At 41.3% G+C, this 21,862-nt stretch overlaps 1 protein-coding gene across 2 annotated transcripts in view; it reads left to right on the top strand.

The window, feature by feature from the left end:
• Positions 1 to 21,862, top strand: part of PEPD (peptidase D) — a 243,908-nt gene that overhangs the window by 25,331 nt on the left and 196,715 nt on the right. The window contains exons 4-6 of one of the 2 annotated variants that reach the window (XM_075073630.1): positions 7,878 to 7,941; positions 11,565 to 11,612; positions 13,255 to 13,316. In XM_075073630.1, the coding sequence (XP_074929731.1) occupies positions 7,878 to 7,941; positions 11,565 to 11,612; positions 13,255 to 13,316 (174 nt within the window). The remainder of the gene's footprint in view (positions 1 to 7,877; positions 7,942 to 11,564; positions 11,613 to 13,254; positions 13,317 to 21,862) is intronic. The other variant, XM_075073631.1, reaches the window with a different exon arrangement.

Here is a 21,862-nt window from a genome sequence, read left to right as displayed (position 1 = left end):
AAAAGTGAGATTCAGCACAATGGCTTGTGCCAAAAAAAAAAAAAGTGAGTTCCGCCGAAAATAGATCCACCGAAAAAACAGAAAAGAAAAATGTCCTAAAAAATTAAAAAGATTCATGTGAAAAGTTTTATGTATTTCACCAGTAGAAGTAACTGATTGCATATTGATGGTTGGTAGGAACAATGTTTACAGATCTAAGCAAAAATAAAAAAAATCAGTATAAAAGGTATCAAAATATTAGAAATTGGCTTAGATACATGCATTTAATTCAACAACAGTTATCATCTCATAAATTCTGCTCACAACTTTTAATTTAGCATTCATCACTTGTAATTTGGATACATTTTATTTTACGTAGCTCTCTTGACTGGAGTTCTGAAAACTAAAACACTATTTCATCATGTTTGCATTATTATACTCTTGCCATAAAGTACTTTAAAGTAAAATGAAAAGTTTAATGGAGTTCTTATGGTAATTTCAAATCTTTATAGAATCATAGGACTGGAACAGACCTCCCAAGGTCTTCTAGTGCAGTCCCCTGCACTCATGGCAGGACTAAGTATTATCTAGACCATTGCTGACAGGTGTTTATCTAACCTGGTCTTAAAAATCTTCGATGGTGGAGATTCCGCAACCTGTCTAGGCAATTTATTCCAGTGCTTAACTACCCTAACAGGATATTTTTTCAAATGTCCAACCTAAACCTCCCTTGCTGCTGCTTCTTGTCCTAACCTCAAAGGTTAAGGAGAACAGTTTTTTTTTTCTCCCTCCTCCTTGTAACAACCTTTTATGGACTTGAAAACTGTTATCATGTCCCCATTCCTCCCCCCCCCATCTTCTCTTCTCCAGATTAAACAAACCCATTTTTTTTTTCAGTATTTCCTCATAGGTCATGTTTCCTAGAACTTGAATCATTTTTGTTGCTCTCCTCTGGAATTTCTCCAGTTTGTTCACATCTTTCCCAAAATGTAGCTCCCTGAACTGGACACGTTACTCCAGCTGAGGCCTTATCAGGGTGGAACAGAGCAGAAGAATTACTTCTTGTCTTGCTTTACAACACTTCTGCTAATACGTGCCAGAATGATATTTGCTTTTTTTGCAACAGTGTTGCACTCTTGACTCATATAATTAGCTTGTGAATCACTGTGATTAGGTTCCTACCAAATTTACTGTCCATTTTGGTTAATTTCACGGTTATAGGATTTAAAAAGCTTAAATTTCATGATGTCAGCTATTTAAATCTGAAATTTCATGGTGTTGTGTTTTATGAGGTCCTGACTCATAAAGGAGTTTCTATGGGGGGATCACGGTACTGCTACCCACGCTTCTGCCGGCAATGGTGCTGCCTTCAGAGCTGGGCAGCTGGAGAGCAGTGACTGTTGGCCAGGAGCCATAGGTCTGAAGGCAGCACAGCTGTCAGCAGCAGCACAGAAGTAAGAGTGGCATGGTACGGTATTGCTACCCTTAGCTGCGCTGCTGCTGGCAGGGACTGCCTTCAGAGCTGGGTGCCTGGCTACCAGCTGCTGCTCTCCAGCCACCCAGATCTGAAAGCAGTGCAGAAATAAGGGTGACAATACCACAACTCCCCTAAAATAACCTTGTGACCCCCCCCCAACAACTCCCTTTTAGTTCACGACTCCCAATTTGAAAGAGGCTGGTCTCCTCTGTGAAATCTGTATAGTATAGGGTAAAAGCACACAGAAGATCAGATTTCACAGGGGGAGAGCAGATTTCATGGTACATGATGCATTTTGCATGGCCATGAATTTGGTAGGGTCCTAAGTATGACCTCCAGATCCCTTTCTGCAGGTTTCCTTCCTGGGCAGTTATTTGCATTTTGTATATGTACAGCTCATTGTTCCTTCCTATGTGAAGTACTTTGCATTTGTCCTGATTGAATTTCGTCTTGTTTACTTCAGACCATTTCTCCAGTTTGTCCAGATCATTTTGAATTTTAATCCTATCCTCCAAAACACTTGCTTAAATTGGAGGCTTCTCCCAGCTTGGTATCATCCTCAAACTTTGTAAGTGTACTTTCTGTGCCATTATTGATGACTGTAATGAACAGAACCGGCCCTAGCACCGATCCCTGAGGGACCTCCCTTGATATGCCCTTCCAGCTTGACTGTGAACTACTCTCTGGGAACTGTTTTCAAACCAGTTCTGCACCCACCTTATAGTAACTCCATCTAGGTTGTATTTCCCTAGTTTGTTTATGAGACGGTCATGCAAGATAGTATCAAAAATCTTAAATCTCTTAAGATTTGAAGTTGTTTTGAATTATTGTGCAGCTTTAAAGTATCTTTAATCAATGGAATCAAGGTTTTATTGGGTTTCAAGATAGAAAACACAGCACAGTTAATAGAACTGCTGAGATAAGTTTGTGATATTTGGTTATGTCCATCATACAACTATTTAAAGTAACTGAAACAATAAACAAAATCTAGTGGTATATTTGTAGATATACTGTTAGATCTATTTCCCTGATGGAAAAATAGAGAGAAGTTATGTCTGCTTCGAGGGGTCATGGGATGGACTTTCTCAAACTAGTGAAAGCAGTGCCAAACGTCCCATTGACTTCAGTGGGGCCAGGCTTTAGCTCTGGGTTACTGATTCCTGCTCTACTGATTTAAACACTGCCCCACATACAATTATGAATTTAGTTGGGCTGGATGAGAAGTATTGAAGCAAGTAAAACTTGAAATTTATACTAAATGAATAGTCATTCCGCATACTGTCTATCTGCTAGAATTCTAGCAAATTTCTAATGCTGGCTCTCTATACCCACCCTTCTGATGGTAGTTCTTGTAAGTGAGCTGTCTGGGATGGAAACTGGGGCATGACTTTTTTTTTTTAAAGTACTTTCTTGTAATTTAGGATCTGATATGACTTGTATCCAATTTCTTTACCACAAAAACCCTCCTTCTCATCACCTCTCTTCCCTTTAGGCCATGTCTACGCTACAAAGTTAAGTCAACTTCAAGTAAGTTGACATTGAGCCTCCAGTTTAAGCAAGTCAATGTTGTGTGTCCACACTATACTCATTGTGTTGGCAGAGTGCATTCTCGCTAGCAGGGCTTGCATTGGCGCACGGAGCACTGCACTGTGGGTAGCTATCTCACAGTGCACATAGCTGAGTGGAATTTTGGGTTGGGCTTGCAATGCCTTATGGGGCCAAAACATTGGCGTGGGTAATTATGGGAAGATAGCGTTAGCCTTCCATGATGCACTTACATCCGTCCTTCCCTGAAGTCAACGGCAAACAAACCAAGCCTTTTTTCGTAAGCCTGAGTTACCTCTGCGGATGCCATAGCACGATGAACATGGCCCCCACTCAGCTATATGATGATGATGATGATGATGTGAGCATTACAAATACCTTATGCCTTATCCTGCAGTATTTACACAGCTGATACAGAAGCCTCTGCACGGAACAGTGATTTTTGTGTGTGTGTGTGTGTGTGTGAAACTCATGATATTTGTTGTGTTTTAAAGTCCCAGCTGCTGAAATAAAGAGATTGAGTGAGAATCTGAGCTTTCATTAAAAAAATATACATTTTTCTTTGAGTACTTGCGCATATCCATTCCATGTTAGGTGTGTATGCGCTGTGTGCACCATTTCCGGAGATTTTTCCCTCAGTAGTGTCTGTCGGGCAGGCTCTAGCACCCTCTGGTGCCACATGCTTATGCACTGGTATAAGGGGCACTGCCAGCTACTCACCCTCTCAATTCCTTCATCCCGCCCAGGGTGGCTGCTGGAACAGCTCTTTTCAGTGATTTTGTATTCTGTTTGTTAGTTTCAAATATAGTTTTGTGTGTGTATATATGTATGTGTGTGTATATATGTGTGTGTGTTTTCTAAATATTATATTATATATAATATTGTAGATCATGTTAGTATAAATATTTAGAATGCCCTCTCTCCTGTCATCCCAGAGCTCTCTTTGCCCTTGGGGCTGAGCATGCCCTGGTCCCCAGGGTTCAAACCTTGCACTACATGTGGCAAATCTGTGCCCGTGAGTGACCCATGTTCCATTTGTCTGAAATGTTTGGGAGAAACTTACACGAGAGACTGTTGTCAGATTTGTTGAGACTTTAAAGCCTGCACAAAAAAGAATAGAGAGATAAGACTGAAAGCTATTGTAATGGAAGCGGCTCTTGGACCAGCCTCAGAGCCAAGCTGTTCTGATTCTGCACTGAGCACTTTGCCCTTGGTATGAAGTGCTCCTCCAACACCGTATACTTCCCACCACCATTGCCTATCTCCAGTACCAAGGAAGAAGCACAAAAAGCAGTGCGCTGACAGAGGGCGCTCATCCGTGCGGAAGAAAGACAGACATGGTGAAGTCAGTGAAGTGTGACCTGTGCTGGGCCACTCTTCCATCCACAGTCTTGACTCCTCCCAGAGCACCGAGTCTGGTGTGGTATGCTCTGCCGAAGCCCTGAAGCCGCTGCAGCACCAGCAGGTTGACGGTACCGTCAGCTCCAGAGGCCTTTACAGTGGCCAGGGACTTATTGACAGTCCGGGTTCCATCAACTCCCGCTACCTACTCAGGCTCCTCAACCATCACCCCAGCCTCCTGCTGCTTCCCCATAGTCCCAGGCTCCAGACACTTACTGGAGGCTGTGGGCAAGGAGGAGATGGGAGTCAGCAGGTTTCCCTTTAACAGAACTCTGCAGCTAGCCCAGCTTCCCTGCTCTGAGCACCATCTAGTGGGGCTCACTGAGAGCACTAACTGCAGTGCCTTTCCCAGGCATGTATCTTCAGCTCTGCTCAGTCCAACTCCCACCCTGGTAGAAACAGGGGAGTATGGGCTTGGGGGAGGGTATCACAGATCGGGGGCTAGGATAGATGCTGCGGGTGGTTGCGGAGATGATTACTGGGAGTGCGGGTGCCCCCTGTGAATATCCCCATGTGCCACCCTGTGTGCACACCCCTGTGTGGCACTTAACCCTGGTTCTGTCAAGGCTCATTTGTCCTCCCTTCAAACCACTAGTGTTGTGCCCTTTACTGCTTCTCTCTTGGAGGGTTGGGAGAGATAGCTCAGTGGTTTGAACACTGACCTTCTAAACCCAGAGTTGTGAATTCAATCCTTGAGGGGACCATTTAGGGATCTGGGGCAAAAATCTGTCTAGGGATTAGCCCTGGTCTGAAGAGAGGGTTGGACTAGATGAACTCCTGAGGTCCCTTCCAACCCTGATATTCTATGATTCTTCCTGGTTGAGATAACTTCAGCCAGAAATAACTCTGAAATCAAGGCTCTTACTACCATACATGATGTTCTTCAAGGATAAAGTCCATTCTCCTTCCTGCCAAAGGTGGTTTTGCAGTTTCATAGCAACCAGGCCATTTTCCAGCCAGTCTTCTTCCTGAAGCATCACAAGAACTCAGAAGAATGGCAGCTTCATTCATTGAATGTTAGGTGTGCCCTCATCTTCTAGGACTAAATCCTTTCACAAATTCATGCAACTCTTTAGCAGAAGCAGAAAGGATGAAAGGACTTCCAGTGTCAGCCCAGAGGATCTTATCCTGGATAACCTCCTGCATTTGGGCATGTTATGAGCAGGCAAATGTCCTACCTCTGGCTATGATAACTGTTCACTCCACAAGAGCTCAGGTATCTTCAGCAGCGTTCCTCATGCAAGTTCCAATCCAAGACATCTGCAGGGTCACAACTTGGTCATGGGTGAATACCTTTACCTACACCATCATCCAACAGGCTTGAGACGACACTAGGTTTGGAAGGGCAGTGTTGCAGTCAGCATGTCCGTGAACTCTAAGCCCACCTTCTGAGGTACTGCTTGTTAGCCACTTAATGTGGAATGGACATGAGCAAGCACTCAAAGAAAAAAACGGTTAATAATATGTTATAACTGTTCTTTGAGATGTTACTCATGTCCATTCCATGATCTACCCTCCTACCCTTCTGTTGGAGTTGGCTGGCAGGAAGAAACTGAGAGGCTGTGTGTCTGGTGCTGGCTCTGATACTGGTGCCTAAGCTCATGGCACAACAGGGTGCTAGAGCTGGCCTGACAGATATCACTGAGGGTAAAATCTCCAGCAACAGTGCACATACACCTAATGTGGAATTGACATAAGTAACACATCTCAAAGAACAATAGTTATGAAAGGTTAGTAACTGTTGTTTCTAGCCCTCATGGTTGTCAAAAAAGCATGAAAACATGAACGAAGCGTACCCTAAAAGCTAAGTATCCAGATGGCACATAAAAAGGACCCACAATTTGTTTTAAAATATCCTGAGGTCAACTGCTGAAATATCTTTTGAATAAGAATAATAATAACTGAATTGTGCAAATTACTAGAGTGTCTAGACTGTGAGCTATAGAATTACATGGGATGGAGTCTCGTAATTTCTTATGTTGGGCACACTGTCCTGTATGTGTTTTTACCATCCCTGCTTAGCTGCTGATTCTAAAAATCCTGGGCAAAAGAAATATTTTTACATAAAGTCTTCTGAATATCCTTTCATAATAGGTTATTTCTTCTTTTATTACTCATTGGTTAGGGGAGACTAGATCTAATAGTACTGGAATCATATCTTCCACTCAGGTAATCCTTCTAATTAATTTATGACTTGCTGCATTCATTTTTCTTGTAATGCTCTATAGCGATTGAGCCGAAGTTTGAAACCAGCAGTCCACAACCAGTATTTCAAAACAGCTGAAAAGAGTAAATACTTAGCTTAGCCTAGCTACCTCAGAGTTACAAAGATGAGTATTTCTCAACACAAATAAAATTTTAAACATATTTGAAAATAAATCTAAGGCGTTGAGAGGCGTCGCTGCTGAAATGCCGCCAAAATTCGGCGGGTGCTCTGCTGCCACAGTCCTTCATCTGGCGCCTGCCAGATGAAAAGGTTGGGGATCACTGCTTTGAACAATGCAGGAGGACATAAATGATAATTTGGAGGCACTGCAGTGGAGCATTAAAGAACAGTGACCATAAGTTACCTGGGTTCATAGTTAGGGTTTAACTGTTAAATAGAGCCAAAATTATAAATGTTAAATTTATTCCCAACATGGTTGGAATATTTAATTACTTAAACATTTGAGGAATAAGGGGAAAAGAAAACCTTGCTAATGAATGCAGAGTATGCAAAGACTTCTGAGGTAAAAGAAATATAAAACGTTAAGTATAGAAAGGGACTAGAATTCTAGTTACGTTTAAATAAAATGTTAAAAATTTCTGCAAAAGAAGGCAAGATAAATAATGTATTTTTTTTATACCTCACAAACATTAATGAGAAGAGGCCATGGGGGAGGGTCACTTAAAGGAGTATTGTGATTTTAAAAGTTTTTCTTCTGTTATCAGTAATTTCTCCATTTATTAGACTGGCAAAAAACCCTCCCACAAATTTTACATCTGATTTGTGGTGATGACTTTTTGCGTGAAAGTAGACTAGTCTTTCCTTTTGCAGGTGATGGTGGGAAGGGATGTGATTTAGAACTTACTTGTTGATTCATCACTAGGACTCATCAGTTAGTGAAAAACTCACTTTCGCCAAGTTGTTTCCATGCCTTTTTGAAAATTTGGACTCAATTGAATGTGGCACAATTCACAACTCTAACAAGGAGGATTTCTCTGGGAATACAGAACATTTTAGACTGGAGGAGACTAAGAAGTCTAAGTTTCATGGACTAGTCAAAACCTTAAAGTAATGTAACCATAGTAAATTTTGTTATGAGCTATTGTACTGAAACATCAGTGTTTATTAACATTATTATTCTTGATTTGTTTATATCTATGATGATACCGTTATGATGATAACTCGGGCACTGTCATCTTTCATAACCTAAACTATTTAATTTTATAACATGGCTAACACCAAGTATTGTATTTTTATTGTATTCTAAAGGATTCATCCTCCCGAATATTTCAGGAAGAAATATGCTGTAGATGAAGTACACTATAAAGATGAGGTGAGTGTCTGCTTTTCCTAATATTTTTCCCGACGATTACAAAATTAATGGTGGTTCTGAAAGTATGGCAGTAGCTTTCTAAAAAAAAAACCTTGTTCCACTAAATATGTTGTCTTCATTTCCTAATTAGTTAGTCCTACTTCCAGTTCCTGAATAATGACATTTGTTTTATGAACTTTTCTAAAACTCTATAAAATATGATGCTGTTGTTTTATTGGATTGTACATTGAGACCAATTCAGAGACACTTTTAAAATATTCTCTTAATTTAATAAAAAGGTTCATTGGGCATGATTCTGAAGAGTTCTGGGGACCTGTGAGGAAAAGACAGACAAATTGCCTAACAATGGACTAGCAATGCCTCCTTGGCCCTTGCAGCGGGGAAATGGTTCCAAATGCTTTATCAGTAAACATAAACTTTCCTCTTTACCCCTATTTCATAAAATGTATTAAATTTTGATTAGCTGTTTGAATGTAAAATATTTTAATTTTTCATTTAATTATTTATTCAAATGTTGCTTTCTCTTGTATTCATGTATTTTTAAATATGGGTATTAATTGCACACTTAAGGTTCTCTTTGCATAGTTGTTTTAGAGCAGATGTTATGGTTTTGTGCACCTGGCTAGTTTATTTTTTTTAGTAGGAAAGCTCAGCAGGATTATGGCAGCATGTTTGCCAAACTCTGTAGTGAGTCTTATGGAGAGCAGCTTAAAAAGGAAGATCTTGCTATTTCTGTCCCCTGCAGGATGCTAACCTGACTTGCCAGACCCAAAATCTTATTTTTACCAGCTGTGGAGACAATTTCATTTCATCTTCATATTGAAATTATCTCTAAACTGTGGTTGTGCTAGTGTATTTCCTTAACTGTGGGTTGAGGAAGCTGTGAAAAGATTGCTGCTTGACGCATTTGAGTTGGAATCATAGTTTCTTGTTACCAGACTTGATGTGTAGAATACAGAAGTCAAGGCAAGCAATTGCAAGTAGGAACACATGCTTCTTTACAAGAATCATATTTATTGACATTTGGTGTGCAGTCTCCTATCAACAAATGCCATTATCGTGTATCTTTATATTGTGTCTCAGTGTTTAAAATTTTACCCAGGAAGGAATGTGGATCTCTTTAATTTGGGTTAATTTGTAAGCCCATGTAACGACATTTTTCTCCCTGGAATATGCCATCTTAAATCATAAGCCAAAGAAGTTTTGCAGTACTGTATTTCTCTTTAATATGAACCTGTCTGTATTTGATAAAATTGCCAGGTACTAGGTTAGCCGAGTCAGAATAGACTGTAGGAACTCTGTGACAATACATTGTATATACATTAAAGAAACACCATTCAAGAACGCTTTAGCTTTTTAACTTCTATGCTTAGAAGGGAAAAGTGGCTTGTGTGAAAATTCTCCAGTCCTTTCGAAGGTGAGCTCTCCCTTTGTTCATGTATTTAGTCAGTTAATATGTACATATTTTGAGATATTCCTGGATTATGCAAGCAGTCTTTCATTTTTCAAAGACTTTGGATAGAATGCTTGCCCATTCTACTAGGAACATACACTTCCCCAATGTCAAGGCATGAGAGGCCTGATTTGCAAAGGTATTTAGGCAGCAAAAGATGTAGATAAGTACCTAACTTGCTTAGGCATTTCTGGAAATCCTACTAGGTGCCTTACTCTCATTAGGTGCTTCTGTAAATTCCACTAGACCTGTAAGTACCTTTGTATAATGATCTAGACAGTGGCATTGGAACAGTTTTTATAGTGGGGGTGCTGAAAGCCAATGAACAAAACTGTAAACCCTGTATATATGATGGAAACCACTTCAAGCCAGAGGGTGCTGCCGCACCCCCAGCACCCTTAGTTCCAGCACCCCTGACACCTTGGTTATCCACTGTGTTAGCATCTTCGACTTGAATTCATTGGTTGAGCATCTGTACCAGATTCTTTGATGATGGATACTGCTGGAAAGTCTGTAATAGTCACAGTATCTCATGAAGGTTAGAAAATACAAAAGATCTGTAAAAGACATTGCAGTATAGATATGTAATGTATTGTGACTATGCATTTAGTTTTTCACTTCATGTGATGTGTGTTATTGGAGCAAACTGGTAACAAGTTGATGCTAATTTGGTGAAATATCCTCGTCCTAGTTATGTGGTTCATTTATTGGATCAATGAATGCATATCTCAGCACCCACATCTGTGCAGCCATATTAAAAGTATATCTGTCTGTGACCCCAATGTTCTCTTCTCAAATAGGTGGTACGGTAAGAATTGACTTTAATGTAAAGGCAGACTAGTGAGATGGCTGATAAATATTGTGTGTTTCTCATTTCCTCTTAAACAGTCAGGAAACTAGGCTTATTGAGAAATGTTGGCCTTGGTGTGAAACAAACCCAGGGCATTTAACTGTGACTGTTCTTAATAGAACCAGTAGAATCCCAGCGATATCTAGTCTTGGGAAATGTGGCCGTTGAGTTGACATAAGCTATTCTGTGATGGAAGGCAATCTATGGAAATAACAATACTGCGTTTTACTTCAATTTCTTGTGGCATGCAAGTGGAACAAGTTGAAGAGTGTAAGCTTTTAATCGCACCAGTGGAAATGAAAGACCTATTGTAGCCTCAATTTATAAATACGTCAAAGATGTTAAAGGAAGTTGGGGATATTGTAGAGAAGTTTTTAATCAAGAAAAGATGACTCAGTGAGAATAACTGTAAATATTCAGCACACGATAATGTAATAACATTAATGCATACTGTGTTTTTATATGTAGTAGCACACACCTTTTCCTGCTGTAATTCCTGATTTCCATGTCCTGTTATGTGGGTCTTCATAGAAAAAACCCTTCTCAACTCTTGCACATTTCCTCTCCAAATAATAGCAGTAGATTTAATCTTGCAGTGCAGTTGTTGCATATGTTTTAAAAGGACACCAACGTAAAAACCACCCTTCTGTCTGAACATGTTTTAACCACTCTTTTAACAAGTGACATAAGGTTATTTAATCTGAAGGAGATCAGAGAAACGTTTCTCTTTTCCAGTTTGTTTACTTTGTGCACTTAACAGCACTTTGAATATAGGGAGTATCACTCTTTCCTCCATCAGCTAGTTAGTCCATTTCCCCTGCCTGCATAGGTCTTTCACACAGCAACATGATGGGGAATGGAAGAAAAACTTTTTATATCACAAAAAATGACAAATCGATAAAATTTGTCAGGGAGGTTTAGGGCCTGAAACTACTTCATCATTTTTGTTGACTATATTTCTGATTCACGATATTTGTTTAATTGATATAGAATCAATTTTGAATGTGACTATGATAAGTCAGATGAGATTAGTCATGTTACTTTGGCTGTATTCTGGTGTTTAACCTTTTTTATTGTATCTCTTTTACAGCAAAAGGTTTTATTGATTGATTGATTGATACTGTTCACCAGTTGTATTGCTGCCTTTGCCTAACAAGCAGAACATATGAGGTGACTTCTTTTAGCAGGCTTGAAATGTTAGTACGTTTCTAAGGTTAACAAATATAACATTGACAAGAAGCAAATTGTCCGTAATAAAATCGTGATATATGATGTGGATAGGAAAAAAAATGTCCTGTAACTGCAGTCCTGTTCTTTTAGATAACCAGTGTCTTGGCTTCAAAGAAACCCTCAGTTCTTCTTACATTGGTAAGTCATATTTGTCATTCCTGGAGAATACTTACCCAGTTGCTCTTCAGTAAACAGATGAATTAATCTGAGATGTCTGCTCATTATGTATCCTCTTTGTCCCTTCTCCATCCCAGAGGCTAATTTCACCATTCTCCAGTTTGAAGTCAGCCATCTTTGTATAGTTGACTAGCTTTTCTCCTCTCTCCTCACATTCAGTCAGTGAGTTGCTAAATCCTGTCCCTTCTACCCTGTGTCCTACTACCAAAACTCTTATCCATGTGGTAGTTTCACATTTAATTTACAGGAAACCCACTTGACACCCACATCGCCTCCCTCAAGTCCATTAAAAATGCTGCAAAATCACATCCTGCTTTCCCATTGTTCTGACCACATCACTTGCGTCTTTGAATCCTCCGACTGGCGCTTAGAGAAATTAAAGTACTGCTTTTTTGTATGATGAGGCAGGGGCTCAGGGCAGTTTTCCTTCAGTAGTGTGAGAATGGGATCAAGTTACTATCTAGATCCCGCTTTAGATTACAACATAATCTTCACACAACTCCAAGGTGGGAGGGTAGAGTTACAATGCTTTTCACCCCTCATCCACTTCTTCCCAGGGTAAAGTGTGATGGTGATTAGAGCTGTCCTTTCCCCTTCTTCAGCTTTCCAGTATTCTGTTGGGACTGGTACATGACTGTCATTATTTGTCTATTTTTGTGGAGGTTGAGCAACTCCCTTTCTGCTGGGTCTGTTTCACTCAAAACTTCCTACTTCTCTGAGCTGCTTTCCCTCCCTGAGCTCTGGAGGAATGCTGATCCAAAGAACATTCTTTGCTTAGTTCAGCAGAAGTCCTGCACTTGTGCCTCTCCTCCATTGGTATTGGAAAGGCAGTGCTGCTCTGTGTGATTTTCCCCACAAACGTGACACGTCAGCAGTGCTATGTAGCAGCCAGAATGGTGTATTTCATGCTGCTTGTGTGAATGGCAAGCTGTAGTAGAGAGGCACTCCAATTTATGGAACAAGAGTTGTCAAGGGAGTAAGGAATTACTTCTTTCCAAGGAAGTGTGTATTAAAACTTCTTAATACAGTTCTTATTCTATTCCCACCCATTACTATCTTGTTTACATGACAAACTTCTTTTGCCCTTTGCTCCCGTCCTTCCCGCACCCCACCCCCCAAGAAAATTGCTGCCAAACCATTTTAGAAAAGAGAAGTTTAGGCCTCCTTTTCGAGGCAGCATATGTCAACTTGAGTTCCTTCTGTCTCTTCAGTAATGAGTAACTATTTATACACCTCTACCCCGATATAATACGACATGATATAACATGAATTCGTATATAACATGGTAAAACAGTGCTCCAGGGGGGCGGGGCTGCGCACTCCGGCAGATCAAAGCAAGTTCGATATAACGCACTTTCACCTATAATGCGGTAAGATTTTTTGGCTCCCGAGGATAGCGTTTTATATCTAGGTAGAGGTGTATGTGTCTAAATGTGAGCATGTAACCTTGTTTTTTACCTCTTACTGATTTTATGCAATCATCCAAATTATATTTACAAGTAAGCTTTCTAAAAGACCGTAAGTAATGGGTTCTGTCAATGAATTTACTTTAAAATACTTGTCTTTAGCACACAGTGATAGTTCTTTTCATCTTCTCCTTCAGCGTGGTGTTAATACTGATAGTGGAAACATCTCCAGGGAAGCTTCATTTGAAGGAATCAGCCAGTAAGTGACTATTGAGGTGGTTTTTATACATTAATTAAATTGTTGGATAATTATTAATAATATTATACTGGTTTATACTTCAAACTAAATCACCATGGTTTTTGCTCATGACAAATGATAAAATGTTAATACATAAGCAAGAAACTATATGAGCTACACTTTCATTGAAATCCAGAGATTTGATTTGCACTTCTAATGACTTAAGGGTATGTCTACACATGAATTAGCCATCCATGGCTGGCCTTTGCCAGCTGATTCAGGCCCATGGGCTCCAGCCTTGGGTTATGGGGCCATTTTATTGCTGGGTTGACTTCTGGGCTTGGGCTGGAGCCTGAGCTTTGGACCCTTGGGCTCCAGCCCAAGCCCAGAAGTCTACATAGCAATGAACCAGCCCTGCAGCCCAAGCCCTGTGAACCTGAGTTGGCTGGCACAGGCAAGCATGGGTGTCTAGTTCCTGAGTAGACAGATCCTTATTTTTCCATTTATTTGGTTGTTTGGAAATCTCTTTCAAGCTGTGTTAGCAATAGCAAAGATATGTACATATGTTTCTTGTACATAAAAGAAAAAAAACTTAAATTCCTTGGCAGTGAATATTTGAATTTTACAATATGTGAAAAACAAACTTAAAATAACTTATACTATATGGCTGCCATATTTTATCCTCTTATATACAATACTTTGTCTGCAAAGGATTCTGGAATGTCCACTCTTCTAAAAAGACACTGTGTAATACAAGGGTAGGCAACCTATGGCACGCGTGCCGAAGGTGGCACGCGAGCCGATTTTCAGTGGCACTCTCACTGCCCGGGTCCTGCCCACTTGTCCGGGGGCTCTGCATTTTAATTTAATTTTAAATAAAGCTTCTTAAACATTTTAAAAACCTTATTTACTTTACATACAACAGTAGTTTAGTTATATATTATAGACTTATAGAAAGAGACCTTCTAAAAACGTTAAAATGTATTACTGGCACATGAAACCTTATATTAGAGTGAATAAATGAAGACTCGGCACACAACTTCTGAAAGGTTGCCGACCCCTGGTGTAATATTTCTGCATATAAGTAAGCTTTTGAGGGCAATTCATACACTTTCAGATTTAATTCCTTTAAAAAAAGTTTGCTGCCAGTGGAAAAAGTGCTCCTAGATGCAGTTGTGTGAAATGGTAGTTAACAAGGATAACAATTGGTTATTTCCTAAAGCAATCCTATATGAGATAGGCTTATGCTAAAGTATCAAGCAGATGGTCTGAATTTTGAATCAAATGCAATAGTGTGTTATAAATTGTGATATCCTCAGATCTGATCATCATCTATTTGGCTGAAAAATGGGGAGGGGGGACGAACACTGTCTGAAAGCCTATTCAAATTAATGCTCTCTCAGAGATAATGAGTGGGTGGCCTTTTTATGATCCCTGACACTAAGTCAGCCTGTTGTATTTTCCTCCATTCACCTTTCTGTCCACAGCAGATAACACTGTTACAGAGTTGATAATACTGTGTAGAATTTGTGGCTGTTGCCTGTAATTCTAGACACTCATTTTGCCAGGTCACATGAGCACACTTTCTCTTGGGATTGCCTCTCCTCTGTGTCAGATAATGAGATTTGGAATCTGTTTGCTTAATTACTTTTGTTCTCCTATAACCTGACTGGAAACTTAACCAGACTGTCACAATTAAGGACACTGGAAAATTGAGCACCAAAAAGTAAAGATTCTGTAGCTTTCAGGATCTTTCTGTGGAAAATAATATAGAATATGACACTATTTTTGAGACATCTGCTCTTTCAGTTGTTACACCAGTGTTCTATTCTGATGTGTTTGTCTCCTATTGCTTTCTTAGGCATCTTTGCCCCAGATTATCACAGTACAACCAAAAAAAAAGGTGCTGCTCTTCTTCTGTTCACTTCCTTGAAGTTTTAATCTGAAAACCTATTTGGAGATCATATTTATTTTAAATAACTTCTAGATCTTTTGTGTAGGAAACTTTAAAAAACTATATATGTAATACAATACAAATATTTCTTTTATGTGACCTGTATTCCTCTATAGATTAATTCAAATAAATGTTATAGTAACTGTGACGTAACTTGGTGGTCCAAATTGGGTTGTGACAGCTAAAGTTGGGGGAGAGTGATTTTTTTTTTTCCTTCCAAAACTCTTGAAACTTGCACCAAAATAGACAGGAGCTGTGGAGGGACATCTCTGCTGACTGTTCCATACCTCATTTACTTTGAAGGCATTCAGCATGTAAAGATGCATCAATCTCACTTTTTTTAGACCATATGTAACGTTTAAGATACTGGATAGAAAAAAAATTACCAACAGTGCTTAAAAATCTCCAGTGTCTTCAGCTGCGAAACAACCAGCTAAAAGAGCTGTGTCTCTTCTCTTACATACCTATAAATCTATGAAGTAGCTGCACAATTTCTTAACCTTTGGTACTATGGTTCTTTTGTTGTTGAAGTACTCTAGACCTGAACTTCAGTATACTACTTTTTATAACTGTTTCTTCAGTCAGCTCACCAATTTCTGAAGAAATCAATTACACTAGTCATTTTGGCCTTGTCTCTTGTTTTAATCCTATACAAGTACTTTCCTGTTAGAACTGTCGGAAATGTTCTGATAGAACGCTTTTCCATCAGAAAAGGCCAATTTGTTGAAAGTGAACAATTCATGGAAATTTCGCTTTTGTTGACTCTTTAGAGGACAGTCACCCATTGGAAGCCTGCCTGGTTTCCTGCCAGTTCACTTGCCTGACTCCTCAGCAGCCTACCATGGTTCTGGGGCAGCTCCACCATGCAAACTGCCCCAGAACTCAGAAGCCCAGAACTTGCAGATTTCTGGACCAGCTGCAGCCAGGGGAACCAGCTAGTCTGGGAGCCTGGCAGATTTGGGGGTTCTTGGTATCTAGTTACCCAGCTCCTCAGAAGTAAGCCTGGAAACCCAGGGGACAATCAGTGTTTCTAGGATCCCTGCTTCCAACCTGGAAGTCCTGGGACAGGCAACTAGGGTCCCACCATGTGGACTGCGAGAGGGTCAAGGGATCCTAGGGTTTCCAGATTTCTGGGGCAGCTGGTTCCCTGAGCTGCCTGGTTCCTGCAGCCTACTGAGCTACCTCCCCTGAGACTCAGGAAGCCCAGGGAATCTGCTGCCCTGGGAGCCTGACAGCTCTGTGTCTAGTCTCCCAGAGCAGGGATTCTGGAAGGCCTCAGAGTCCCAACTCAGAGCGGGTTCCAGGGGTCCATTGCTGCAGGGCAGCTGGCTCTGGAGTCTGGAAGCCTGGGGTTTCTTGGGCCCAGGGGATTTTCTGTGAGAAGGCTGCCCTAGAGCTGTAGACCCTGAAACTCCAGGCAGCTGCTGACTGAAATTTATATGATTCTTGTCAATATCACAGATGTCCACCACTGAATAGCAACCATGAGTGAAACTGACAAGAATCATACCCATTTCAGTCAGCAGCTGCTGGAGTCTTAGGGATTATATTTCATTTTGGAAACACTGTATGTGGGTACTTTAGAAACACACAATTTACAGAGATCCATTTTGTTGGAAATTTTGAAATACAGTATATTTTAATTGCAAATTGGAACAAAAACATTAAAATGCTGAAATTTCCCATGATAAAGAAATTCTGAGTTTTGACCAACTCCACTTTCTGGGCATTAGGCCTGTAATAGTATAAGCTGAGTGCTATAAACTATTGTAACTCTCTTCCAAATTTGGTGATTTAGCAGAATATGTTCTTTAGCTTACCTCTGCAGTTCTATGTTAAACAGCTTCACAGATATCTTCTGTAAACTTATTAAGTCTGCATGATGGTAGACCCAAATAAAGTGTGTTCAGCTTATTTGTTAACCGTGTGAAAGGTAAAACAAGCATGGAGGGTTCCTTTAAGAAAACCTGCAGATTTGACCTGCTGTCTTACTATAATATATACCTGGGGTAGGCAACATATGGCACATGAGCCGAAGGCGGCAACGTAAGCTGGTTTTCAGTGGCACTCTCACTGCCGGGGTCCTGGCCACCAGTCCGGAGGGCTCTGCATTTTAATTTAATTTTAAATGAAGCTTCTTAAAAATTTAAAAACCTTATTTACTTTACATACAACAAAAGTTTAGTTATATATTATAGACTTATAGAAAGAGGCCTTCTAAAAAGGTTTAAATGTATTACTGGCCCTTGAAACCTTAAATTAGAAATGAAGACTTGGCACATCACTTCTGAAAGGTTGCCGACCCCTGATACATACAAATCAATATATTAATTTAAAAAACACCCTAGATTTTAATCAATTATATTTAGGCTGTATTGTGGGTCATCAGATAATATAACAGGAGGTTCTAATTCCTTCCACACTATCTTTCTTGCTATACCAATAGAATTATTTGTAGATGCCAGTAGTCTTATAAATATATATCCTATCCCAAAATAATAGTAATATAAAAACTGGGGAAGCGGGGAGAAATGTGTTACCACACTCATTTCTCTTTTATCTTAACTCTCAAAACAGTGACTCCTTGAGAATTTCCCTAACATTCTGTGTGCATCTTGTGTTGTTCCTTATTACCTCCATTTATTTATTTATTTTGGCTGTATGAGCTGGATACACTAAATGCCTCATATATTTTCAGTTTTCTCCATGACACATTTTATTTTATTATTTTCTTTTATATGTGCTCATGACCAACACGCATGGTGTTGGATTTTTCATCTGTTATACTTCAGAGTTAGGTTTACAAACTAAATCCATTCTGTTTGGAAAGTTCACATATTCTTCACATAAAGCAAATATCAGGGACTACATTTTTACCAATTCTCAAACTAGCTTCTGACTGTCTTGTTTTCTAAACTGCATGTGTGTAAAAATACATATCCACTTGCTTTTGCCTAGCTTGGATGTGTAAATCTAATATTTACATATGGAAATGGGATATTGGGCATGCATTTGCTTGTACACAGGTTAGAAAACAATTTGCCCCAACCTCCCCTTCCCCAATAAAATAAAGTTTGCTCATGCAGATAGTATACCTGCAATCTTGTGAGCACAAAATTAAGCTCCTTCCAATTTTAGCATTATGATGAAGTGTTACCAGATTTTCCCATTACTTTGGGGTATGCTCATTTATTAGAGTTACTCTTCTGAGCAGGGGGTTTCTGTAATTCAATCAATGTACTGCTTGTATCACTTATGTTTTCATATGGAGCTCTACTTCTCCCTTCAGCAAGGTCTCTCCCAGTGGAGCTATCCTGCAGGACCTAGGTTCCACAGGGCTGTGTTCCTCCAGCCCCAGAATCAGATGAACATGCACACACTCACAGAGCACGTCTGAGCAGACTGGGTGAATCAGCACTCCCAAGCTGACCGCTTATATGTCCATGGACTCAACAGGCTGAGTCAAGCAGCACTTCCAAGCTGCCACCCTCATATGCCATGGCACCGAACCAGAATAGAGTACGCATGAGCAGGCTGGGTCAAGCAGCACTTTCAAGCTGCCACCCTTATATGCCCCTGGACTCAGCAGGCTGGGTCGAGCAGCACTTCCAACCTGCCACCCTCCTATGCCACAGGTTCAGCACATCTCTATCCCCAGTTTCATGTCACAATTGTTCTGGCAGTAATCCACTTGATGAGCAAACCCCACAGGATTTTTGGGTGCTACTGGGATCTTTAGCTTAGGTAAGAGGAGCGTTGCTCCAGAGCAAATAGGGATGCCAAAACATATACGATTGAGAGAGAGAGGGAAGCAACCAGCTTAACCTTGAAAGTTATTTGTTACCAGGTAATAACTACATAAGGAGAGCCAAACAAACAAAACAGTTACAATATTAAATCTAGCTTAAATTTGATTACAAACGTCAGGTTTAGAAAACTACACCTGATCACACAAGTCGGGTTAGAAAGCCATACATAGAGTAGAAAGAAAAACACAGAGAGAGTTGGGTTCTTACCACTCCGTAAAGCTTGAAGCGGTTGGGGTTCCCATGTGGTGGTGGTAGCTGTGGGTCCGGAGTGCTGGAGACAGGCAGGGATCACTCAGGAAATCAGTCAGCATGATCAGTCAGGAGATGACGAAGTCCCAGTGGAACTGGTGCAGATTTTGGATCCAGTCATCAGAAAATTTACATGAGGATGGGTAGGTTTTTTTTGTAGGGAAACAACAGTAGTTCAAGGGAGAACACTAGATTTGTTTATGGGTAAACTGATGGCTCAAGGGAGTATACCAAAGTTGTTTTGTTCAGGCTAGATAATAGGAATTGATCATTCCTGGCTATGGGCGGTGTTCCTTCGAGGGAGCTCACAATGCAGTTAGGCAGCTTCAGTATTTTGGATACCAGTAAAGGATTTATTACTAGAATTGGTCTGATAACTACTGAGCTGGGTGTGCGTAGGAGTGAGTTCATTAACATCTGGAGCAGAAATCCCCCATCATGCAGTACTTCCCTGCTTTTCTGGTCCCAGAGTTCAGTGTGGTTCTTGCCTTGGAATCTCTCTTCTCCATTCTCTATGCTAATGGAGATGCCTCCCTGTCCCATCTCCGATGCAAATGAGGCTAAGGGAGTTGCCTTAATCCTATCACCCTTGTCTGGAGGGGTTTCGGTGTGTATCCCACTGCCTTTTCATTGCTTTTTGTAAGGGCTTGGCTACATTTGGAGGTGTGCAGCGCTGGGAGTTACAGCTGTGTAGGGACAGCACTGCAGTGTGGCCACACTGACAGCTACCAGTGCTGCAGTGTGGCCACATTTGCAGTATTTGCAGTGCTGCAGTGTGGCCACATTTGCAGTATTTGCAGCTGCATTGTGGGCAGCTATCTCACAGAGCACCTTGTCCCATTTTGGCACCGTGGGTTGTGGGAAGGGGACGGAAGGGTGCAGGTCATTCCACTTCTGTCCCAACGCCCCGTGGTGCAGCGCTTCACATCCCATCAGTCACTGTTTTTCCGTCCACGTTTGGTGCCATCGTGAGTCTCCCAACAGTTTGTGTGCAGCGCGATTTCTGTGGGAAATGGAGCCCAAGCTGCTGAGGACTTTGCTGATGAGTGTCGCCAGCACATCACATTTGGCAGTTGAGCTATTCCTTCAGCTCCAAAGTGACAGTGAGGAGTCCGATGATATCGACTCGCCTGACGCGTGGGACACTAAATTGCTTGTGACAGTAACAGAAATGCTCAGCACCGTGGAACGCCGCTTTTGGGCTCAGGAAACAAGCACTGAGGAGTGGTGGGAATCACATCGTTCAATGGAAGTCTGGGATGACGCGCAGTGCTGCAGAACTTTCGAATTAGAAAAGCCACTTTCATGGTACGGTGTGTTGCGGCCCCCCCACCCTGCGGCGGCAAGGACATCGAGATTGATGAGCTGCCCTGCCAGTGGAGAAGCCGGTGGCTTATTGCAATCTGGAAGCTGGCAACTCCAGACAGCTGACGATTCGGTCGAGGACCAGTTTGGAAGTCGGAAATGTTGACGGTTGGAATAGTGTTGATGCAAGTTTGCAGGTGCCGTTAATCGGCATCCTGCTAAGAAGAACCATGACTCTGGGGAACGTGCAGACATTCTGGATGTGTTTGCACACCAATGAGGGGCGATAGATTGGACGCATATTCTATTCTGGCCACCATCCCACCTAGCATCCAAGTCCATTAATCGGGAAGGGGTATTCTCTTAGGTTCTCCAGGCAACTTGTGGATCATCCGTGGGTGTTTCTTACAATTCTACACAGGCTGGCCTGGAAGGTGCATAGATGCACGCATCATTTGGAACAGTGGCTGTTGAGGAAGCTGGCAGGCGGGACTTGTTTCCTAGAGTGGAAGATCACAGTAGGGACATTAAAAGCCCTATTGTGATTCTTGGAGACCCCATTATCCGTTAATGCCTTGGCTCTATGAAACCGATACAGGGAAGCCTGTGACAGAGACCAAGAATCCCGGTTCAACTACAGGCTGAGCCGGTGCAGATGACTGTGGAGTGGGCTTTCGGATCCGTTTAAAGCCGCTGGAGGATCTCTTAATGGGTAAGCCTAGACTTGGGGAAAGCAAGCATCCCTGCGATTTATATCGGTGCTGTAATCCCTCCATAAGATTGTGAAGGGAAGTGTGAAACATTCGTCAGGAAATGGACCTCGCGAGGTCAATGCCTGGAGGCTGAATTTGCAGAGCCCAGAGAGCAGGCTACTAGAATGAGCGCACCGCAGCAAAGGCGCTACAAGCATTAGGGATGCTTGAGGGCGCCTTGAGGCTGAAAGCCAACAGTAATGTTTGGTGGCCTTGCCTGGCGAGTGAAGTGGCCAAGTGGTTACAATGATGTTGCATGCCGTGTTTTTTCCTTGGGGTAGTTATCTTTCCACTTCTCGCAATAATAAAAACTTCTAAAAGCCAAGAAAATCCACTTTATTGAAAGTAAGTAAGTAAAAGGGCAGGTAGTCGGTGGTGAACTGTACAGTCAGAGGTTGAATATGTTCCTGCCTTCACTGCTCGTGCAATGACTGTCTGCACTTCAGGATGAAAATGCTGCATGGGCGATGGTGGTTGAGTGAGAGGAAGGGTCATAGT

The sequence above is a fragment of the Chelonoidis abingdonii genome, chromosome 19 (genome assembly GCF_003597395.2).
Source record: "Chelonoidis abingdonii isolate Lonesome George chromosome 19, CheloAbing_2.0, whole genome shotgun sequence".
NCBI classification, from domain to species: Eukaryota; Metazoa; Chordata; order Testudines; family Testudinidae; genus Chelonoidis; species Chelonoidis abingdonii.
Note: the sequence above shows the minus strand (reverse complement) of the source record. Positions and strands in the feature narration are given on the sequence as shown.